Source organism: Bos taurus, chromosome 1, assembly GCF_002263795.3.
Source record: "Bos taurus isolate L1 Dominette 01449 registration number 42190680 breed Hereford chromosome 1, ARS-UCD2.0, whole genome shotgun sequence".
Taxonomy (NCBI): Eukaryota; Metazoa; Chordata; class Mammalia; order Artiodactyla; family Bovidae; genus Bos; species Bos taurus.
Genome location: NC_037328.1, coordinates 116,866,066 through 116,890,368, shown reverse-complemented (window position 1 = coordinate 116,890,368; position 24,303 = coordinate 116,866,066). Strand labels below are relative to the sequence as shown.

Here is a 24,303-nt window from a genome sequence, read left to right as displayed (position 1 = left end):
TGTGGGCCAAAGGTGATTTGTCAAAGCAAATCATTACCTGATCATTTGGGGTGGGATCTGATCTGGTTTTTCTGTTGCTTCATTGACCTGGTGGGTACTTTGGCTTTGTCTCTTTTTCTCCTAGTAATTCTTAGTTTTCTAAATAATAGTCAGAAGAAGCTTTGCTAGGATCTAAAATGCATTCCTTTGGTATTCACTCTTCAAAAGAAAAGTCTCTAAAAGACTAAATGAGAACTGTCAAGCTGGAGGGAATGTAAGGTGGATCTAGGGAACTTTTGAAAACAACAGTCTTCTATAAGGACACTTATGATGACACTGTCCATTGGTTTCAGATACACTGGTGGTCTTTCAAATTCAGATAGCTATTATCATTTTGCAAAAGAATAATTTTTACATATATTCACTTAGAAATTAGTGGGAAAAAGTGCCAGTCTTTCTCAAACTTTGTGTTTGATTTGGGTTAGGAACCAGTGTTAACTTTCATCATAATACGAAATGCTCTCTCTTTTAAGACACTAATATGTGCATCATTACTGGCTAGGACTCACTGAAAAATACACTTGTATTTTGTAGTAGTCAAGTTAAGTGAGCAGTTATGATCAGGGTTTACACTCACTGGGGGATGGTGAAGGTGAGATGGAAAGAATTTGAGATACAGGTGGCTGCCAGCTGAGTGGTGACTGGTTTTAAAATATGATATGAAGAAACATTGAAATCAAAGGTTTTTGGTAAAGTTTATTTTTCTTTTTTTTAGTTAGACATAGTCATATGTGTACTTCCCTCTTCACTTTGGGGTATGCTGCTGCTGCTACTGCTGCTAAGTCGCTTCAGTCGTGTCCAACTCTGTGCGACCCCAAAAACGTCGCATGTTGGCTTAAAGCTCAACATTCAGAAAACGAAGATCATGGCATCCGGTCCCATCACTTCATGGGAAATAGATGGGGAAACAGTGGAAACAGTGGCTGACGTTATTTTTTTGGGCTCCAAAATCCATGGGGTTACAAAGAGTTGGACACAACTGAAGTGACTAACATCACACAGTCTTTTAATAGTGAAACTGAGCATGTTCTTCCTCATTCCTGACAGTGAGCTTGAGGCACCCTGGAGTTTTGTGGAAGTTTCTTCACAGGGTAAGAAGCATTCTTTTTTGGCCTGCTGTCCACTGTTGTTTTTGTCTTTAACACTAGTTCCATTTGAGTTTCCATAAATCACTTCTTTCTGTTTCATTAAGGGCAAGTGCTTGTCAGTGGGTATTTTCTTAGCGTTCTAGGAAATTGCGCATCATCACTAACCCAGTATTTCAGAAACCCAAGTGGGAAGAAGTGAGGGGAAGTTGTTTTTCCCCTACCTCGGTTGTGGCAATACTTTTTATTTAAGAAATGACGAAGCATTTACTTTAATGAATATTTTGTATGTTTAAAAATTGAAAGTAAATTGCCCCATGAATTGACAAAAAAGATCTTTTTGTAGTCTCTCCTTTATCCACACAAATGATAGTTTTGATGTTGTTGAATGCAAATACCAAACAACTGTATTTCAATAGAAGCATCGTTTTTAATGTGTAACATTCTTAAAATTTGCTTTTCAAACATAGCATGGTAGCCTTTGGAATTAATAAGGAAGGAAAAAAAAAGATTATTGAGGTAGGTAGCCACTGCCACAGCCAGGAACACACGTTTGAGAATTTATTTTCTTTGAAGAAATCTGTAAAATAGAGGCAGAGCTTCTCTTTACAAATGGGGAAACTAGAACATGAGGGAAATTGAGGCCTTGCTCCCTGCTGCACAGTTAGACCCCAGTGTTCCCCAGCACTTAATTATTCTAGTTCAGATGAAAGTGTTGGATGGAAAATGTGGTTACCAGGCTGCCAGGGCAGTCATATCCCCCTCCTCCCACCTGCAAACACACACACGTTTAGTGTTTACAACTGTTTGAACTTTAGTGCCAGGTCAAAGAAAGAGGCTACCAGGTCAGTTGTATCCCCTCCTCCCACCTGCAAATGCACACACATTTAGTGTTTACGACTGTTTGAAATTCAGTGCTACTGGGCAGTGGAACAGGCACCTTTGTGCCACACTTTCCTCTCGGAGTTTGCAACTTGAGATGTTGATAGTTCAAAATAGTTTGCGTCCTGAATTTTTAAATGATCTTCAGGCAGGAGGCTGTTCTTTTGGTTAACAAATGCCTGTATCTGGAGCATTTCTCCAGCAGCTTCTGTTGCTCCAAGTCACCCTTCTCTCTGGAGTCATTGTGCTTTAGGTGTGCATTTTGAAACTGTTTTTTAAAGGTGGATAATCCCCTTTCCCACCTGAATTAGTCCAAAGACATTCTTTCCTAACTCTTAGATTGGTAGCTTCAGATCTGATAGTGACAGATGTGATTAGACAGAGTAGTTTTAAAGTGAGATGTAGATGCAGAGCTGCTAACAGGTTACAGTTTTCTTTCTGCATTGTTTATATTCTGCTTCAGTTTTCCCTTTTTAATGAAGCGAAGGGTAAAAATTTGGGGATATTTTGAAGACAGAAGTGTTTTGGACCTTCTTAAAATGTGAATTTGATTGTAGGGGTGGCTGAGTCTATTGTGTCATTCCCCTGTCTGGTGCTTTTGATTTTCTGCCTTTTTATTGGCTGCACAGTGTTAGCTGATCAATATACGATTCATCTCATCTTTCAGTTGGGAGGTATAGCTGTGCTATTTGGTCCATGGTTATAAAATAATTAATAGCTGGGGAAGTCCCTTAAAAAGAACTTTTTAAGGTTATCTTGTGTCTTTTTAGTCACTGAAATTATCCCCCCTGCCCCCCGCCTGAGTATGATATGATCCATTTCTTGTGCAGTTTGAGTAACAAGTTTTTGAAGTGCAGGATACCAAGATAATCACGGTGGTGTGATCACTCACCTAGAGCCAGACATCCTGGAATGTGAAGTCAAGTGGGCCTTAGGAAGCATCACTACGAACAAAGCTAGTGGAGGTGATGGAATTCCAGTGGAGCTATTTCAAATCCTGAAAGATGATGCTGTGAAAGTGCTGCACTCAATATGCCAGCAAATTTGGGAAACTCAGCAGTGGTCACAGGACTGGAAAAGGTCAGTTTTCATTCCAATCCCAAAGAAAGGCAATGCCAAAGAATGCTCAAACTACCGCACAATTGCACTCATCTCACATGCTAGTAAAGTAATGCTCAAAATTCTCCAAGCGAGGCTTCAGCAATACATGAACCGTGGATTTCCAGATGTTCAAGCTGGTTTTAGGAAAGGCAGAGGAACCAGAGATCAACTTGCCAACATCTGCTGGATCATGGAAAAAGCAAGAGAGTTCCAGAAAAACATCTATTTCTGCTTTATTGACTATGCCAAAGCCTTTGTGTATATCACAATAAACTGTGGAAAATTCTGAAAGAGATGGGAATACCAGACCACATGACCTGCCTCTTGAGAAACCTGTATGCATGTCAGGAAGCAACAGTTAGAACTAGACATGGAACAACAGACTGGTTCCAAATAGGAAAAGGAGTATGTCAAGGCTGTATATTGTCACCCTGCTTATTTAACTTCTATGCAGAGTACGTCATGAGAAACACGGGGCTGAAAGAAGCAGAAGCTGGAATCAAGATTGCCAGGAGAAATATCAATAACCTCAGATATGCAGATGACACCACCCTTATGGCAGAAAGTGAAGAGGAACTAAAAAGCCTCTTGATGAAAGTGAAAGAGGAGAGTGAAAAAGTTGGCTTAAAGCTCAACATTCAGAAAATGAAGATCATGGCATCCGGTCCCATCACTTCATGGGAAATAGATGGGGAAACAGTGGAAACAGTGGCTGACGTTATTTTTTTGGGCTCCAGAATCATTGCAGATGGTGATTGCAACCATCAAATTAAAAGACGCTTACTCCTTGGAAGGAAAGTTATGACCAACCTAGATAGAATATTAAAAAGCAGAGATATTACTTTGCCAACAAAGGTCTGTCTAGTCAAAGCTATGGTTTTTCCAGTAGTCATGTATGGATATGAGAGTTGGACTGTGAAGAAAGCTGAGCACCGAAGAATTGATGCTTTTGAACTGTGGTGTTGGAGAAGACTCTTGAGAGTCCCATGGACTGCAAGGAGATCCAACCAGTCCATTCTAAAGGAGATCAGTCCTGGGTGTTCTTTGAAAGGAATGATGCTAAAGCTGGAACTCCAGTACTTTGGCCACCTTGTGTGAAGAGTTGACTCATTGGAAAAGACTCCGATGCTGGGAGGGATTGGGGTCAGAAGGAGAAGGGGACGACAGAGGGTAAGATGGTTGGATGGCATCACCGACTTGATGGACGTGGGTTTGGGTGAACTCTGGGAGTTGGTGATGGACAGGGAGACCTGGTGTACTGCAATTCATGGGGTCGCAAAGAGTCGGACATGACTGAGCGACTGAACTGAACTGACACATTTTATGAACACTGTTGTTAATTTCCAGGAGAAGGTTTTTAGAGCAATTATCCCTTGCCCTTGCTATGTGAATCTTTGTTTTTTGGTCAAGTGGTTAAGAAAAGTTCTAATAACTATTTCTTGACTACAGGCTGCCTCCTTAGCTTCCATTCTCCAGAAAGGGTTTGTTGCTTTTAGAATGTCACAGGATAGAAGGCATGGTAAGGACAAGACAGAATTGAGGGGTTACAGGTAGACTGTGGGCTGTCAGAGCCTGTGGGGATCCAGGAAGTGGTCTTTTGACCAAAGGAGGTGAAGAGCTGCTTCTGAGAAGTGAGGGAGCGGAGTTAGGCTCCGGGAAAGATGCACGCAACTGGGTTTTGGTGTGGGGAGGGTGTTTGGGGCTCTCAGTCTGAGTGCATAGAGTGTGTGTGTGCAGGGTCTGTGTGAGGAAAAGGCTGAGACCAAATCTCGGAGCCATCTGGTGCATCTTGGATGCTTTAGTTAGTAAGCGGTGGAGAGCTGAGGAGAGTTGTGTGAGGAGAGGTCAGTTCAGTAGTAGCAGGTGATTCTGCGGGTGTTGGAGTATGTTGGGCTGGATTGAGAGGAAAAGTGGAAGACAAGATCCAGTTTGGGGGTCTCACAGTCTTTTTAGGTGAGAGGCAATGAGGATCTGGAATTGGCCCAGAAGAGATGGGCAGTTGGGAACAACTGTAGAGGTGAAATCGCAGAGGAGTGGGCCTGGCGGGAAGCAGACTATGGTCTTAGTTCTGGGATGGGAAGTCTGAGGAGAGACTCTGGTTTAGCAGGTAGAAAGACAGATTTGGTTTATGGACTTACTGTGTTTTTAGTGCTACCTCATTATCTGATACAGCATAATTTGCTTTTTATTTTATCCCTTTTCATTTTGCTACCACAAAAGAAGAGCAGGTAACTTCCTTTTATTAGTTAAAACTAACACCATGGAAGGTGACTGGCGAAATAATACAAACTCAGGCCTGGTTCCATCAGCTGCAGCCCTTGCACCGGCCTTTTAACGGAACCCATACCCACAACTGTGGACATTCAAGTTTGCTGCTGCTTCTGCTAAGTTGCTTCCGTCGTGTCCGACTCTGTGAGACCCCGTAGGTGGCAGCCCACCAGGCTCCCCCGTCCCTGGGATTCTTCAGGCAAGAAAACTGGAGTGGGTTGCCATTTCCTTCTCCAATGCATGAAAGTGAAAAGTGAAAGTGAACTTGCTCAGTCTTGGCTGACTCTTAGGGACCCCATGGACTGCAGCCCACTAGGCTCCTCCATCCATGGGATTTTCCAGGCAAGAGTACTGGAGTGGGTTGCCATTGCCTTCTCTGACATTCAAGTCTGTCAGCCAGCAAATCTCTTACGTGGCACAAGCCATATAAGACTAGTTTATATGGCACTAGCCATATATGACTTAGTTTTTTAGTGGGGTCACATACAAATGATAAAACCTTTCCACGTTAGCGTCACATAAAAGATTAATCTAGGGATTCTGGAAAACACCCTTAAACTAAGCTTTGTTTCCACTTAAGTTGATAGGAAATTTCTGCCATTATTTCTCTATTCTGTCCTTTGTCCTGTTGCTACTACCCATGTGTTTTGAATATGGAGAAAAAATAAACTTTGTTAGTACAGAAAATATCCATGACATCAAGAGATGTCATACAATTATAAAAATACAAATTATAAACATAACAGACCATCTACCCAGAATGACATGGGATTTCCTTTGGGTAACAGCACTGAGGGTTTGTGTATTGGGGTAGGAAAGATCTGATACTCTGTGGTTTTCAACAGTAAAAGCTGCTACTTCCTTTTGGTCACCTCTTCTCTGCAAGATTTCGTGACATATGGATCATCACTTTATGGCAGGACATCCTCCTGATAGCTTATGGTAAACTGTGTCAGATTTGTGATCTCTGAAGAGGATTTAACTTTGGGACCAGGGACCAGACTTGATCAGTCAAGAGCTTTTGTATAGCAGAGTTTTATTCGAGTATAAAATGGGACAGAGAAAGCTTCTGACATAGACATCAGAAGGGGGACGGAGAGTGCCCACCCTTGCTAATTTTAGCAAGCTGTTTTATGTCGGTTAGAAAGCTATCAATCAATTAAGAGAAACACTTCAAGGCTGACTAAGTGTCACCTGGCCCCTCTCCCACAATATGCATTTTTGAGATAGGATGGCACAGGTGTGTCGTCCCCCAGCCATAAAACAATTGGTATGAATAGTGGTTTGTTGAGCTGTTATCAGCCAAAAGTTCATTTTGGGTGGAACCAGTTTGAAGAAAGGTAGATTCCAAAGCAAATACATAGTTTCATTAACATGACTTAAGAAAAACATTTCCATGAGAAAAAAGCATTGGTTAACTCAAGTTTTGAGAAAAATTAAGTTCAGGTGGAACCAGGTATCGTCATGGCAACACAGAATTTTAAGAGGAAAAAAAGTCTGACACTTGTAGTTAAATGTCTGACTCTTGCAGCCTATTTCCTCTATTTGAAGACCCCTGGCCTTCCTGCCTGTTAAGCTCTCACTCCTGAAAGAAGTAGTTTAACAAAACATAGTTTGTGTTTGCCATAAGCCAGTTTTCAAAATGCTTCATTTCATAACACTGCTTGTACGAAGGGAGAACACGATGGCACCCCACTCCAGAATCTTGCCTGGAAAATCCCATGGACGGAGGAGCCTGGTGGGCTGCAGTCCATGGGGTCACTGAGGGTCGGACCTGACTGAGCGACTTCACTTTCACTTTTCACTTTCTTGCATTGGAGAAGGAAATGGCAACCCACTCCAGTGTTCTTGCCTGGAGAATCCCAGGGATGGGGGAGCCTGGTGGGCTGCTGTCTGTGGGGTCGAACAGAGTTGGACACGACTGAAGCAACTTAGCAGCAGCAGCAGCTTGTATGAAGTGATTAAATGTTGTATTCTTTTAGCTGCAGCAAATACGTATTACAAGTCTTGTTTATAAACTAGAACATATTACACAAAATAATTTAAAAACTAGTACTGATCTCAGAAGTTTCTGGATTAATCCACTTTTGCTGTTGCTCTATTGTTCTGTTTTGTTTTAACTGTAGCCGTGGACCTTTAAGTTTCTTTCTTAAAAAATGTTCATTGCTTTTATTTACCTAACTTTTCAATATTTGAATAAACTCCTTATGATCTGACTTCTAACTCTGATAAATTTCTTACAGAAATTCCTCTCGTTAAAGTCTTAAATGATCTTCAAAAGTTAAATCCAAAGATTTGTTTGTAATCTTAATCTGAATTTTTTCCTTCAGTTTTTAAATTGAAGGACCACCTTGATATGTCTGGTTTCCATCTGTCACCAATGAAAGTGAAAAGTGAAAGTGAAGTTGCACAGTCATGTCCAGCTCTTTGCAACCCCATGGACTGTAGCCTACCAGGCTCCCCTGTCCATGGAATTTCCCAGGCAAGAGTACTGGAGTAGGTTGCCATTTCCTTCTCCAAGTGATCTTCCTGACCCAGGGATGGAACCTAGGTCTCCTACGTTGCAGCCGATTCTTTACCAGCTGAGCCACAAGGGAAGCCCATATTATTGATTAATTTCTCTGTTGTACATTACATTCACATCCCATGATTTATTTACTATATAACTGGAAGTTTGTTGCTTCTTTGATCCCTCACTTGTTTCACTAATTCCTCCCCTCTGACTACCACCAGTTTGTTCTTGGTATATATGTCTGTCTGTATGTGTGTATGTGTGTGTGTATCTCACATCTTCTTTATGCATTCATCTATTGATGGGCCCTTAAGTTGCTTCCATGTCTTGACTATTGCAAATGATGCTGAAGTGAGCATAGGGATGCACGTATCTTTTAGAATAAGTGTTTTTTTTTTTTTTTTTTCTTTAGGGAAAAATACTGAGAAGTATAATTGTTGATAGTTCTATTTTTAATTTTTTTGAGGCACTTCCATACTGTTTTCCATAGTGGCATTACCCATTTACGTTACCACTGATAGTGCGTGAAAGTTCCTGGCCTTTTTGCTTTGTTGTTTATTTCCTTTGCTGAACAAAAGTTTTTTAGTTTGATGCAGTTTGTTTGCTTTTGTTTCCCTTGCCTGAAACATATCCAGAAAAATTGCTACAACCATTGCCAAAGAGTGTACTGCCTGTGTTTTCTTCTAGAAGTTTTATGCCTTCAAATCTTGGATTTCAGTGTTTTATCCATTTGAGTTTATTTTTGTATATGGTGTTAGAAAACAGTCCAGTTTCTTTCTTCTGCACATAGCTGCCCAGTTTTCTCAACACCATTGATTGAAGAGGCTGTCTTTTCTCCATTGTATATTCTTGCCTCCTTTTTGTAGATTAATTGATTGTGTACGTATGGGTTCATTTTTGGGCCCTTTATCTAGTCCATTGATCTATATGTCTTTGTTTGTGCCAGTACCATCCTGTTTTGGTTACTATAGCTTTGTAGTATAGTTTGAAATCAGGGAGTGTGATACCTCCAACTTTGGTCTCCTTTCTCAAGCTTATCTTGGCTTTTCAGAGGCCTTTGTATTTTCATATAAACTTTAAAATTATTTGTTCTAGTTCTGTAAACAATGCCATTAATATTTTAATAGGTATTGCATTGAAACCTGTAGATTGCCTTAGGTAGTATGGTCATGTTAGCAGTGTTGATTCTTCCAGTTTGTGAGTACCATATATCTTTGCATTGGTTTGTTTTTCTTCAGTGTCTTACACTTTTCCAAGTATAGATATTTTACTTTACAAGATATGTTCTGATATGCAGTAGCTGTTATTCAACTCTTGCTTCACCTATCCTTATTTGCATTGCATATTGTTTCCTGAAAAATACTGCCTTTCATATTTCCAATTTGCTTAGCCACAGTGGTTACAGAGGCATTACTTGGTGTTTCCTATCTTCTTGTATACTTTCAGTTTCTCCTATGGTGCTGCAGTAGGGGCATGTTAAACATCAGTATGTAATAATTTGCCCTGAACAATGGAAACTGAATAAAAACAAGCTACTTTCTTTTGCAAATATATTTAGGTAGAAAAATGCTATAGCAAGCTTAGTTTTGCTGGGCATGCCTATGATAGAATTGTGATTTGTTCTTTTTGGAAGAGAGTGTTTGACCCAGAGTCGGGAGCAGAGAGTGGAAGGTGGATACAGAGTGTGAAGACCTTCCCAGATCTTCCTCAGTTTAAAATGCGCCCTTTCACTTTTGTCTAAAATTTGATGAGGTCCTAGAACATAGAAATACTTATTTTGAAAAGTCAGTGGCAAATAGGATTTCAAAAGTACTCTATATAACTCTTACTTGGGTATTCCTATGCCTTCTTTCTGTGTCTTTTATTAGCATGTGTGATCGAGTGTACTAAGGAAACCACCCATGTCTTGACTGAGGAAATCTGGTACTGTTTTTTAATAATATCTTGTCTATTAAGGGAAAAATTGACACTATGAAAAATATTTTTTATTAGTACATATATGATAGAGCTTGAAAAAAATATATAAACATACAAAAATGTTTGAGAAGAACATTTGAAAGTTGGGCTAAATATCTTCAGTCAAGTTAATAGCAAGGAAAGAATTTAGCTTTGATAACTCACAAAGCCAGCAGCCATATCCTATATCTGCACATATGAAATTTGTTTTTCATAAAATGTGATATGTTAATTTTCATTTCATGTGTAATTTATCACTCATAAATTTTAGATTTTCTTTTTTATAAAGTCCAGTTGCTCTCTACGAAAACTCTTTCTTTCTACTCTTAGAGAATAATGTATGTTGCCAGCCTGGGGGGTATTTGTGTGCATATGCCTTTCCCCCAGTCAGCCTTTATATATATTTTTTCCATACCATTGAGCAGAGGAAGTTGCTCGCAACCCATGACACTACCTAGATTGTCTCTGTAGAGTTCACTTAAACATATTCTAAGACCAGAACCCCGGGCTCATTAAGTGGCTTAGCTAATCTTCATATAAAGAATTTAAAAGTTACCTTATCCTCAAAATGCTATCAGAGAAAAATTACACTTTTTGCTGCAGTGTACAGAATTTACATCTGCTTGCCTTTGAAATGTGATGAAATAAATCAGTTGGGGATTTCTTAAGTAATTTTCTCAGTGTCTGCTTACCCAGGTTCTTCAAATCAGAGAAAACTTGACTTTTTCACTACAAACTGGCCTATAAGTCCATATCAACTCTGCCTGCTTTTACGTTGGTCTTTAATGACCTTGTTGAAAAAAATTGTATAAATTAATTCTTGTTTTTAGAAGACACACCTGTGAATTGTCTTTATTGCTTCCTATGTATTTGCTGTTTAAAGTTCTGTATGAACTGACCAGACTACTGATTATACTTTTTTTTTTTTTTTTCATTTAAAAATGTCTTTATTCAGTTCTTGTTTTTTTTTTTTTTTTTTTTAATTTCAGATATACACATGCTCCCCATCCTGAACCCTCCTCCCTCCCAACCTCCCCATACCATCCCCCTGGGCCTTCCCAGCGCACCAGCCCCAAGCATCCAGCATCGTGCACTGAACCTGGACTGGCATCTCGTTTCATACATGACATTTCACATGTTTCAATGCCATTCTCCCAAATCTTCCCACCCTCTCCCACAGAGTCCATAAGACTGTTCTATACTTATGATTATACTTTTAAACCTTCTATTTTGATGGGATAAGATTAAATAATGTATTATTTTTTCTTTGATGTTACAAAATATGCATGGAAACTTACCTGTTACCTTTATTATTCCACTAAGAATAGTAATGCCTAGAGATGATACTATTGTGGACACGTGTATTCATTTTGTTTTGTTATAGAATTGAAGATTACAGTATGCATGCATGAACTTTATTTGAAAGGAGGTGGGAATTCACAGAGTATCTGTGCTTTCTTGTATTATATTTTCCCTTTTGATTTTGGAAGTTTCTGAGTCATGCTGAGTTTTTAATTGGATATGCAATTTCTTACACAAGACCTCTCTAAATGGCTGGCATAGAAAGAAATAAATAATGGGGTCCAGGCATACGTTTGCAGCTGACAGTAGCAGAGAGAATTCTTTCACATAGAACAGGATTTGTTTTGACTGGCAGCTGTAATGAGCTTCTGTTTGGCTCTGTGTGTAGGGGATTCTGGCAATGTGGTAAGGTACAAAGCAGATAAAAAACACGAACATAATGCTGAATATATTACGGCTAGATTTCTTCTTGACTGATACAGAATTCTTTCTGGACTTGAAGTGGGACTTAAAGATCTTCTTTGTGATAGCAGTGTAGAAGATGATTAAGGAAAGAAACACAATCCAGAAGATGCCCACAAAGATGTAGCTGGAGGCTTTGTGCCACTTGAGGCCCAGGTCACTCTTCAGGTCCATACATTTCACGCGTGTGGCCTCTGTGACATTCCGATTGGTCAGGATCATGTTGGGAAGGGCGATGAGCAGTGTGAGGCTCCACACCAGCACCGACAGGAGTTTGCTGTAGCTTATGGACTGGATGAAAGAAGTCAAGAGAGGCTTCACGATTTTGTAATATCTGTCAAAGCCAATGAGCCCGAAGAACACGATGCTGACGTACATGTTGATGTAGAAGAGCACGGCCGAGACCCTGCACACAAAGACTTTGACCTGCCAGAGGCCCAGGCCCAAGTCCCCCAGGATCTTGAAAGGAAAAGTCAGGCTCATCAGGAAGTCGGCAATGACAATATTCTTGAGATAGACGATGAAACTCTTGGAGCTGGGCACGTAGAAGAACACCCACCCTGACATGCCATTGAGCAGGATGCCGGCCACAAAGACCACGAAGTACAGCATGGGGATGATCTGCTTGGTGATGAGGGCGTTGGAGGGGCAGGACCCCTCCGCAGGTGGGACGCTGGTGGCATTCATGGTCTGGTAACTTCTGAAGGTGTGGCCTGCAAGGAGATGTGAAAGAGTCACTTAGAGGGCACTCACGACCTCTGAGTTGTTTGCTGAGAAATAAAAGCAGAGGGCAATAGATATAACCAAGTAAGTAAGTAAGTGTTAGTCGCTCAGTGTGCCCAACTCTTTGCGACCCCATGGACTGTGGCCCACCAGGCTCCTCTGTCCATGAGATTTTCCAGGCAAGGATAGGATGTAATAAACCCCAGCAAGATATAAACAAGCCCAGCAAATTCTGGAGGCTAAGTTTGTGCTGTATTCATTAGGTACCTGTCCCTTCCTCCCTTTCACCTTCTCTTCCTTCCTTTAGAAAAGGGAAGAATCGAGTAGATAGGTAACAGGAAAGGAACATTAGGGAAGCAGCAGGAGAGCCTGAGAACTGAGGTAATCATGGAGACCAGCATTTCCCTGAAATGATAGCGCTTCCTGTAAAACTCCAGAGTTCTGGGAGTACTGATTTAAATGTAGCCTCTGAGGTAATAAAGCTATAAAAACAGCATCTGTTTCATAGTAGGTTTAAGAGCTGTTGTTACAGACCCTACTTTTGAGAAAGCCCACCCTATGTATATTTTAGACGTAGGACCATGTCTTACAAGCATACACGGCCACATGTAATTGTATTTTTGGTATGGGATTATGGGTACCTTTCAAAATTGAGATATTCTGTGTCTTTTCCCATTTAGAAGCTGATTTGAAATACTTTTATAAATTAGTAAACACAAAAATGATGGAAGTACCTTAAACATTCTGAGAAATGTTCCCCAAAGTACATTCTAGTCTGTATTGTCCAATATGGTAGACACTAGCCATGCGTGGCTATAGAGGACTCGAAATGGGGCCAATCCAGATTGAAATATGATGTAAAATGCACAATGAATTTTGCAGACTTAGTATGAGAAAATTATGTAAAATATCTCAGTATTTTTAATATTTATTACATGTTGAGATAATATTTTAGAAATACACCTTTCAATAAAATATATTATTAATCATAATTTCACTTAATTTTACTTATATTAAAGAATAAGGCTACTAGAAAATTTAAAATTACATATATAGCTCTCATCATACTTTCATTGAGCAACACTGTCCTGGGTGTTACCCAGAACCTTCTTTTGTTAGGGAATCTTGTGTAGTCTTCACAGATGTTGGACATAATGATTTATGGCACAAGGAAGATGAGGAGTGAGGAGTTTTTTGAAAGGTTGTTTGATGTATCAAAGAAAATGTCTGCTGCCCATCTTATCTGTAATGGCAACATCCTGTTTAACCCTTCATTCTTGTCCTCAGGATAAAGTTCTTTAACTCTTAAACCCTGAGCTACCAGAAGTCCCCTTCTTGGTCTGATCCGGCTAATTCTACCTCCAGCAACAGGCTCCTGCTGTTCTGAATCCTCCTACCTTGTAGGCTCCATGATTTCTCTCACCTTGAATCTTTGCACAAACTTTCCTTTGTGTGGAAGACTCTTCCACTACCTTCCTGGTTGGCTAACTTCTCATCATCCTTTGCTAAAGAAAGCTGTGACTTTCTTGAGGACACTTTGCCACCATGAGCCTTGGTTGGGGTGGATTGAGTGTGAGGCCCCTTGTGTGTGAGCTCATAGTTCTGTGTCTTTCTTCTATCACAGCACTTGTCTCTGTAGGTGTTTGCTTTTTGTTTCTTCTACTACTATAAGCTTCTTCAGGGTAAAAGGGATCATGTCTTTTTCTTTTTTTTTTTTAACCATTGTATTCCTAGCATTACATTTAGGACATTAGATATTTAAAATATTTGTGAAATAAATGAATATACAGTCTTGGAATACAAGACATGAATCCCTCTTAAGAAATTTACATCTAGTCAGGGATCATGGGAAAGAAAGATTGTGGAGGACACTGGGTTCCTTGAGGATACAGAATGTATCTTGTTCATCTTTATTTTTTTGGTGCCACGTATGGTGCTTGCAAAGTGAGTGAAGGGTTAGGTCAGTAAATTTAAGCAAGTGTGAGAAGATGAAATTTGGAAATGTAGAATATGAAATTCAGTCATATTGCAAATAAAAATCATACTTGCAAGCTTTGTGTGCTGCTTCTCACAAAAGAATATCTTGCTTCTGTGTACTCTTCCTATGAGCATATGACAAAACTAGAAATATTTCTAGCCATTTGATTTTGCCAGTCCTTGGACTTCCTTTGGAGGGAAATCTAATGCCCTGTTCACTTGGATCTGATCATAATGGATTTGTAGTTGACCTGCTTCTTTGTAGTCTTCTATGGCCTGTTTTATATTTAGATGGTAAGTGAAGGGTCTATGTTTCCTATTGTAAACTGCTTACTGTAGCAGAGTCTGTATCTAGGAAATAATTGGTATTGTCCACTGAAACTAAGATGCAACTTAGTCTAAGAGCAGTTTGACAGAGCTTAAGAGACTGCCCCCAGGGGTCGCAGTGCTGGGGACACTGCCCCTCAGTCAGTGTGCTGTGGGGGTCATGTTGTGTATTCACTAATTGTTGGATTCATTGCAGTTTAAAATATACAATTTTTTAAAAAGCAGATCTCGTGCTTAATTGGTCAGTCATGTCCAACTCTTTGTGACCCCATGGACTGCAGCCTGCCAAGCTCCTCTGTCCATGGGAATTCTCCAGGCAAAAATACTGGAGTGGGTAGCCTGTCCCTTCTCCAGGGGATCTTCCCTATGATCTTCCCTACCCAGGAATCAAACTGGGGTTCCTATATTCCAAGCAGATTCTTTACCAGCTGAGCTACCAGGGAAGCCCTAGTACATTGTAGAGAGAAATATTAAATATTTAATATGTATTTACATGCTGAAGAATTTCCAGAAATTATTTAATGAGTGCCAACTTTTTCTTTATAGAATAATTATAGAAGCCAATATATAGAGGAAAACAATAGAATAGGAAAGACTAGAGATCTCTTGAAGATAATTAGAGATACCAAGGGAACATTTCATGCAAAGATGGGCTCAATAAAGGACAGAAATGGTATGGACCTAACAGAAACAGAAGATATTAAGAAGAGGTGGCAAGAATACAGAGAACTATTCAAAAAAGATCTTCACGACCCAGATAATCACAATGGTGTGATCTCTCACCTAGAGCCAGATATCCTGGAATGTGATGTCAAGTGGGCCTTAGAAAGTATCACTATGAACAAAGCTAGTTGAGGTGATGGAATTCCAATTGAGCTATTTCAAGTCCTAAAAGATGATGCTGTGAAAGTGCTGCACTCAGTGTGCCAGCAAATTTGGAAAACTCAGCAGCGGCCTCAGGACTGGCAAAATCAGTTTTCATTCCAATCCCAAAGAAAGGAAATGCCAAAGAATGCTCAGACTACCGCACAATTGCACTCATCTCACACACTAGTAGAGTAATGCTCAAAATTCTCCAAGCCAGGCTTCAGCAATACGTGAACCTTGAACTTCCAGATGTTCAAGCTGGTTTTAGAAAAGGCAGAGGGACCAGAGATCAACTTGCCAACATCTGCTGGATCATGGAAAAAGCAAGAGAGTTCCAGAAAAACATCTATTTCTGCTTTATTGAGTATGCCAAAGCCTTTGACTGTGTGGATCACAATAAACTGGGAAAATTCTGAAAGAGTTGGGAATACTAGACCACCTGACCTGCCTCTTGAGAAACCTGTATGCAGGTCAGGAAGCAACAGTTAGAACTGGACATGGAACAACAGACTGGTTCCAAATAGGAAAAGGAGTATGTCAAGACTGTATATTGTCACCCTGCTTATTTAACTGCTATACAGAGTACATCATGAGAAATGCTGGGCTGGATGAAGCACAAGCTGGGATCAAGATTGCTGGGAGAAATTATCAATAACCTCACATATGCAGATGACACCACCCTAATGGCAGAAAGTGAAGAAGAACTAAAGAGCCTCTTGATGAAAGTGAAAGAGGAGAGTGAAAAAGTTAGCTTAAAGCTCAACATTCAGAAAACTAAGATTACGGCATCTGGTCCCATCACTTCATGGCAAATAGATGGGGAGACAGTGGAAACAGTGGCTGACGCTGTTTTTTTTTTGCGCTCCAAAATCACTGCAGATGGTGATTGCAGCCATGAAATTAAAAGATGCTTACTCCTTGGAAGGAAAGTTATGACCAACCTAGACAACATGTTAAAAAGCAGAGACATTACTTTGCCAACAAAGGTCTGTCTAGTCAAGGCTATGATTTTTCCAGTAGTCATGTATGGATGTGAGAGTTGGACTATAAAGAAAGCTGAGCGCCGAAGAATTGATGCTTTTGAACTGTGGTGTTGGAGAAGACTCTTGAGAGTCCCTTGGACTGCAAGGAGATCCAACCAGTCTATTCTAAAGGAGATCAGTCCTGGGTGTTCATTGGAAGGACTGATGTTGAAGCTGAAACGCCAATGTTTTTGCCACCTGATATGAAGAGCTGACTCATTGGAAAAGACCCTGTTGTTAGGAAAAATTGAAGGCAGGAAGAGAACGGGACGACAGAGGATGAGATGATTAGATGGCATCACCGACTCGATGGACATGAGTTTGGGTAAGCTCCGGAGTTGGTGATGGACAGGGGGGCCTGGTATGCTACGGTTATGGAGTCACAAAGAGTTGGACACGACCGAGTGACTGAACTGAACTGATACAGAGTAATAGTGAAAAATTTCTCAGAAATGATTTAGTAAGAGCCACCGTTTATTTCCTTTCCTTCTAGGAATGTGTATAAAGACATTTTCCACAGAGTCTCGTGACTTAGTCCATTTGAAATACAGTATGTCTGTGTGTACCCCAATGCCAGGTCTTCCTTGGTGGCTTAGCGGTAAAGAATCTGCCTGCCAATGCAGGAGATGTGGGTTTGATCGCTGGATTGGAAGATTCCTATGGAGAAGGAAATGGCCACCCACTCCTGTATTCTTGCCTGGAGATTCCCATGGACAGAGGAGCCTGGTGGGCTGCAGTCCATGGGGTTGCAAAGGGTTGGACACTACTGAGCGACTAAACAACAACAACAACCTTGATCTCAAGGGTCGAGAGCTACGTTCTCTGTTTCCTCAGTGTCAAAAATTGAGCATATGTGCCTTGCAGTGCATTTCACTTCCCTCTCCCTTCCTCATTTGAGATTGGTGGAAGGGGCTAGCTGACCCAGGCAAACTTCTAGAGCAGGAGTGCCTTCTGAAATGAATATTCGATTGTTGCTTGGATCTTTTTCTCCAAATGCCATCTTCTTGATATTTTGACCTGTTTTGAAGTAATGGCAGATCAGAATCTTTACATATTAGATGTGTTGACTGGGAGAAGAGAGTATTACTGCTGCCTGGGTTGCTGTCTGGATACAGCAGAGGCAAATTTAGGGACAGTTTACATGGGTCATGAGCTATAGCTAAATCCGAGACAGTGTTAGCAGTAATTTTCATGCTTTTGAGTCTGTGTTTCTTGAACAGTAGTGTTGATGGCAGGGCGATGTGACCGCCCGGTACATAATTTGCCATACTTGGTCTTGGTGTCTCAGGGTGTGGCAGCCTTCTCTGCAGTGATGGATCAAGAGATGTGTGGAAAAAACTATCTTAAGGTATCTACAGCAGGTGAGGCCAGTTAGACATGGAGATCAAAAGGCAGGAATACATGTGAGATGAATAATAGGACACAATGATAATAGAGACAGGTGTTACTTTGACCTTGTACCTTCTGTCCTGTCTCCTCTCCTTAAGTATAGAGGTGATTTAGTATCCTGATAAAGAGACCTACTCAAACTTCAAACCCTGTCACAGATGGAGGAGATACTCACATATGGATGTTGATTTTATACTATAACATAAAAAATAAATAACCAAATAAATCAGAAAGAAAGAAGGTCTCGGTGTGGCCCAACAACACTCCCTTCCCTGCCCCAGGCTCTGAGCTGATTTACTGTTTCTAAGCAGCTTGTCCCAGCGCATTAAAGATGAGAGACAGGCAAAGGGGGAGAAGGAAAAAGGACAAGCACCTCTGGATGATGATCTACTGAAATAAGGGGCATTCTGGAGAGCCAGTTTGTGGAAGTGTAGCCAGTCCTGCCCATGGAAGTTACTTCTGAGATTATCTCTGAATTTCTATAATGAAAGTGGTCATTATGTTCACCTTAAGGCTTCAGAGGACATAAACAAAACTTCCTGAATTTTTGAGACTTCATTTAAGAAGGATTTTAAGATAAGCCATAATGGAAAAGAATATATATATGAAAAGAATGTGTGTATACACACACACACACACACACATATCCATTTATATTTGCTGTACAGCAGTAATTAACGGAACATTTAAATCAGCTTTGTTGTTTAGTTACTAAGTCGTGTCCAACTCTTTGCGATCCCACAAGCTAATAGCCCACCACCCTCCTTTGTCCATGGGATTTCCCAGATAAGAATCCTGGAGTAGGTTGCCATTTCTTTCTGCAGCGGGTTTTCCAGACCCAGGGATCAAATCTGCATCTCTTGCATCAAAGAATCCACAGGTGGATTCTTTATTGCTGAGCCACCAGAGAAGCCCATAAATTAACTAGACTTCAATTTAAAAAAATATAAGGCATTAGCTTTTGTTAGGTGGAAATCTTCCTCATTCCACAAATCCAGGTAAAGGAGAATGAAATGATGTGAAACATTTTGGTCTATATAAACTGTCACTTTGGATCTTTGGTCATATAATGGTAAAATGGAATTTATGGGACCAAAAGACAGCTGTTAATGTATAGTAGGAGCCTATGAATTTCTTTCATCTTTTTTTGTACAAGTAGAACATCCATGGCAAAGTTTAATTTTTTTTTCTTTCCTTCTTTTTTGGCAAAGTTTACTTTTAATCTAGATAGTGAGTACACTTGTTCCTAGTGAAATGTTAGGTCTCTGGATTGTGCAGCAGTCATATTTTTGGGTTGTGGAGTATTTCATGTAACCTCAGGGCTCTCTCTTTGGGCAGAATTTAGTTGATCCAGGACCAAAGAAGGCGATGCTCACTCCAGAAACACATTCACCATAATAAAAGTGTGTTGAGTTCATTACTCATTTTCTGTGTAATTACATGCAGTGAACCAATTTTCTCCTAAAACGGACCACCTTCCAGTGTTTTAATTGTGTGCTATAATTCTACTTTTTCTGAAGAAGAGAAATTATTCCATCATAATATTTTGATGAAATTAACAAAGTTCTTGACAGTGCTCAAGTATTTCTTCAATTACCTTTTAAAAAATTTTGTCCAATATGAGGTTTCCTTTCAATGAAGTAATTTAGCCCAGTGAGCGCTTGTCATCTTGAAGTGGCCAAGGTGTTTCTTCACGAGTGATCCTGTATTGTAGTAGAAAAATGAAGATGTAATTATGTTAAATACACGCCAGAATGTTTTATTGAAGATGTATGTGTGGTAGCAGGGTACTTAGTCTTTAAATACGGCTTGTATAACTTGAAATTTTTCAATATATGCTTTTGTTGTTTTACCAAACTTCTTGTTGGTTGTCGCTATTGACCATTATAGATTTGATGTAAACTCTGGTGAGAACCTTGTAAACTCTACTTGAGAATTGAATAAGAAGTGTTTTTAGTTACTGGTTTATTATTTTTTCCCCCTTTATGGATTTAGGTGCTCAAAACAGATCATATAAATTACTGAAGTTAACAAACAGTTGAGCCTTTTAGCCAGGAAATCATCAGCAGGCTTTCTTTTGTTTCCTGTTTTTTGTTTTTAAAACCTTTGTACCACTGACATTCTGGAGTTGACGATTTGTTGTGAGCGTTGTCCTCAGCATTGTAGGGTGTTGAACATCAACATCCTTGCGTTCTAGTTAGTAGGTGCCAATAGCTTTATCGTCCTAGCTGTGACCAAAATGTCCTCTAGGGGGCCAGGTTGCCCCTGCTTGATAACCAGTGGTCTAGGTATACACGGACTTTACCGAAATAACAGCTGAAAGCTTTATTGTTTGATAGGAAGAGGATAGGTTTCGCAGAATGTGATTGGTTCAGTTCTGCCTTGGTCTGGGTTGGCACCTTTCTGAATTCTTTAAGCTAGCCCTTCTCAGACTTTAATGTGCGTACAGATTTTCTGGGGCTCCAGCTAACATGAAGACTCATATACCATAAGTCTGAAGTTGGGTATAATGTTGATGTTGGTAAGGCAAGGAGTTCTCTTTGAGTAGCAAGTTTTTGACTTTGTACACAGGAAACTTTAATAAATATTTGATGAGGAGGGTTTAAAAAAACAACTTTCCTTTGCTGTAGTTGGGACTTCAGGTAGGAAAAATAATGTTAAAGGGAGCCTGAAATCTAGAATTTTTCTTAGAGAGTTTACTTGTTACAGATTTCATCATCATAATCTCATCTTTCTGGTCTGGAAATAAAAATAGATATTTTATGGAGAGCCAGTGATAAAGAACATCTTATATTTACCTAGGATAGTCCTAAAAGGTCATGAGGTTTTCTTTAGAAACAAGGAGATGTAGTTCTCTGTGGTGAAATATTTTATTTGATCCAGGGTGATACCGAGCTTGTTCTGGGCAGGAGTGATACTGTCTAACTTCAGAACAGTGCTTACTCTTGCAGAAGGAAGTGGGGCGTAGGGTGGTTGGACTTTAGCTGTATTTGTGGTCGTTCATCTCTTAAATTCTAAAACAACTAAACATTACTGTGCCTAGCATTACTGTGAATTATGCGTAAACATTACTGTGAATTAATACTGGGCAATTAGGTATATTGGTGTTACCAGCATTCGTTTATGTACTTTTGTGTACTTGGAATAGTTCATAATTAGGGGAAAATGTATATGGAAAATGAATTGCTTTCAAATCACTCTTTTATCACTACCCACCTATGATGAGTATTTTCCTCTCTGTTCTTTGTTCTCTTCTTAGCAAGTGACATTGTTAGTTCAGCTGGTAGAGAATCCGCCTGCAATGCAGGAGACCTGGGTTCAATCCCTGGGTTGGGAAGATCCCCTGGAGGAGGGCACGGCAACCTACTCCAGTATTCTTGCCTGGAGAATTCCATGGACAGAGGAGCCTGGCTGGGCTACAGTCCCTCCTTTTCGGGGTCGCAAAGAGTCGGACACGACTGAGCGACTTGGCACAGCACACCTGTGATGAGCATTTTCCTCCCTGTTCTTTGTTCTGTTTTTAGCAAGTGACAGGCTCAAAATTCCTCGTAGAGTTCAAACATCAAAAGCTTTCATTCCAGGTGCCTCAAGATCTTTTCATATGTGATAAATACTTGTTTTCTAGATGATTCTTCTAACAGTAGAAAAGAGTATAGATGTGTGTAATCATTGTGCACATGTCCAAACTTCTTAGGCTGTTTTCTTAGCATTGCTGTTTTTATCTCCCTTGCTGTAATGTGTGACTTTTTCTTTTCTCTCCTTGTCATGCCAGTATGTAGTATCCTAGATGGTTTTCAGAGCAGTTGTAATGGGATGACTAGAATGAGGATTTATGTATGGGCTACTTATTCAGTCTTGTAGTTGCATTTTATAATATTTTATGTTATTAAATATTCAACAGCATACTTTTATTTTAAAAATATTTTATACTTTTGAGTAGTATTAATTAGGTCATCAGTCTTCTGACCTATCTTATTCTATGGTCGGTTGAGTATTTAAGAATTTCTTCATCCTGACTCTTGGTCTTGCCTCTCTCTCCCAACACCGTGACTCCTGAGGAGTGGGTAAACAGTGTCTTTTTCTTCTAGGTCATAGACCTGTTCAAAAGGAAGTCATTATAGGCTCGTCAGTTTATTTCAAAGAAGTTACTGTTTTTATTCTGTAACTGACCTGCCCACCTTGCGACTCAGAAAGCCATTTCCTACTCCATTTCCTACTTGGCTGCTGCTCAGACTTCGACTATGGCTGTCTAACCCCTCTCTGCCCTCCCTGTGTCCTCTCTCTGGCCTGCGCTCTGTCTAGGCTCAGCCAGTGGGTATCTTGCTTTCTTTTGTACCCAAAGGAATGAGTACCTCCCTTATCTTTCTTCATCCTCATGAGCATTAATGTCCAGTGCTCATCACACTTCTCAAAGGCTGCCAGGGACCTCATTTCTAAATTTATGATCCCTCTCTCTGTCATTCTGTTTCCTGACTTCCCTGTAATAGTTGATGGTATTGATTTTCGCAGGTTGAAATCCTCTGTTCATAAGGTACATTGTAGCCTTTGGCTCCTGTATACATTGGATCTTCCTTTCCTTCATTTGTTTACTAAATCCATCAGAGCATGTTTCCAGGCAGTTTGGAGATACAGTGGGGCTTCCCAGGTGGCTCAGTGGTAAAGAATCTGCCTGCCAGTGCAGGAGATTCATGGGTTCGATCCCTGGTCAGAAAGATTCTTTGGAGAAGGAAATGGCAACCCACTGTAGTATTGTTGCCTGGAAAAATCTCATGGACAGAGGAGCCTGGTGGGGTCCATGGCATCCCAAAGAGTTGGACATGACTGAGCACAGCACAGGCAGGCAGGCAGGCATGGAGATACACTGGCCACAGGGAACACTCAGGAAGTTCCCAATCTAGGGGAGACGGAACACAGTGGTACTTTTGGGTGCAACAAGGGGCTGTGATTGAAGGAGGAGGCACAGGAGCAGAGCTACCACTCAGCACCTTCCAGCTTCAGGAATGGTGGTATTAAAGCTGTCTTCTTGGGTCATGTGACAGTGAGGGTTGACAAATTAGTTAGGTTTAGCCAGTCAAATGGAGAAGGCAATGGCACCCCACTCCAGTACTCTTGCCTGGAAAATTCCATGGGCAGAGGAGTCCATGGGGTCGCTAAGAGTCGGACACGACTGAGCGACTTCACCTTCACTTTTCTCTTTCATGCATTGGAGAAGGAAATGGCAACCCACTCCAGTGTTCTTGCCTGGAGAATCCCAGGGACGGCAGAGCCTGGTGGGCTGCTGTCTACGGGGTCGCACAGAGTCGGACACGAGGACACGAGAAGCGACTTAGCAGCAGCAGCAGCCAGTCAAAGGGGAGGGAGCATGTGTGGGGCAGAGAGAGCTACCAGGCACATCCACCAGGACTCCTGAGATGATAGCACAGCAGGGGTCCTGTGGCTTGCCCAAGCTCTTGAGTAACATAATAGAGCCTTGTTAATCAGTTACTGTTACCGCCATTTTACAAATGAGGAAGCTGGTGCTGAAAATGGTTAAGTAACTCATCAAAGGCGAATTGGGCAGATGATACATGGTCAGACAGTATTAAAACTTGTGTGTTCATCTCCCAGCGAGGTCTTCCCTACTCCTATGGTAACTCAGGCAGGCATGTTTTGTGTGTGTCTGTGAGTGTGCACACGTATTGCAGGCCCTTCAGCATTGTTGTAGAATATTGTTTTTAGGAATCACTTATCAAGTATTTTTTTTTTTTTGAGGTGAGGTGGACGTGTGAGTGTGAGAGTGGGATCTAGTGGTTAAGAGGTCTGCCAGGTGTGGGTGCAGTCTCTCCAGTGAGCCTCTGGGTACCATTGTGTACAGAACCTCTGTTTAATTTGCCAGTTTCTGAAAGTTTAAAAATGAACACCTGACTAGAAACAGATCACATGTATTAGTGATTACAACAAATGACAGTAGTCAGTTGGTGGAGACCCTGTTGCTGGAGGAAACCCAGGTCTGCTGCTGTGGTTTGGATGCTAGGATCCTGGGCATGAGGAGGACCTTGGTTGTTGCTGTTTCTCCCTTCCAGCCAGTTTTCTCTATATGGGCATGAGGTCTAACTTGATTCCTCAAACTCCTGGCCACCATGGCCCATTGACTTCATCTTCGGTCAGAATGTACGCCAGCGAGAAACATGCTTTCACTTATAAGTGGGCAGATGTTGTTGTCTCTGAGTTGTTTGTTGTTCAGTCACTAAGTTGTGTCCAACTCTTTGCAACCCCATGGACTGCAGCACTCCAGGCTTCCCTGTCCTTCACTGTATCCCAGAGTTTGCCCAAATTCACGTCCAAATCAATCAATCAGTGATGCTTTCCAACTATCTTATCTTCTGCCGCTGCCTTCTCCTTTTGCCTTCAG

The 24,303-nt window shown here is 40.8% G+C and overlaps 2 protein-coding genes across 20 annotated transcripts in view; one reads left to right on the top strand and one right to left on the bottom strand.

The window, feature by feature from the left end:
• Positions 1-24,303, top strand: part of MED12L (mediator complex subunit 12L) — a 362,689-nt gene that overhangs the window by 127,187 nt on the left and 211,199 nt on the right. The gene's annotated exons all lie outside the window — the stretch shown is intronic.
• The window catches only part of P2RY14 (purinergic receptor P2Y14), a 64,724-nt gene continuing 51,180 nt past the window's right edge, over positions 10,760-24,303 (bottom strand). For 5 of the 10 annotated variants that reach the window (XM_010801498.4, XM_024992406.2, XM_005201829.5 and 2 more), the window contains 2 exons: positions 19,510-19,615; positions 10,760-12,320 (listed from right to left, as the gene is read on the bottom strand). In XM_010801498.4, the coding sequence (XP_010799800.1) occupies positions 11,281-12,294 (1,014 nt within the window). In that variant the 5' untranslated portion in view covers positions 12,295-12,320; positions 19,510-19,615 and the 3' untranslated portion in view covers positions 10,760-11,280. 10 annotated transcript variants of the gene reach the window in all.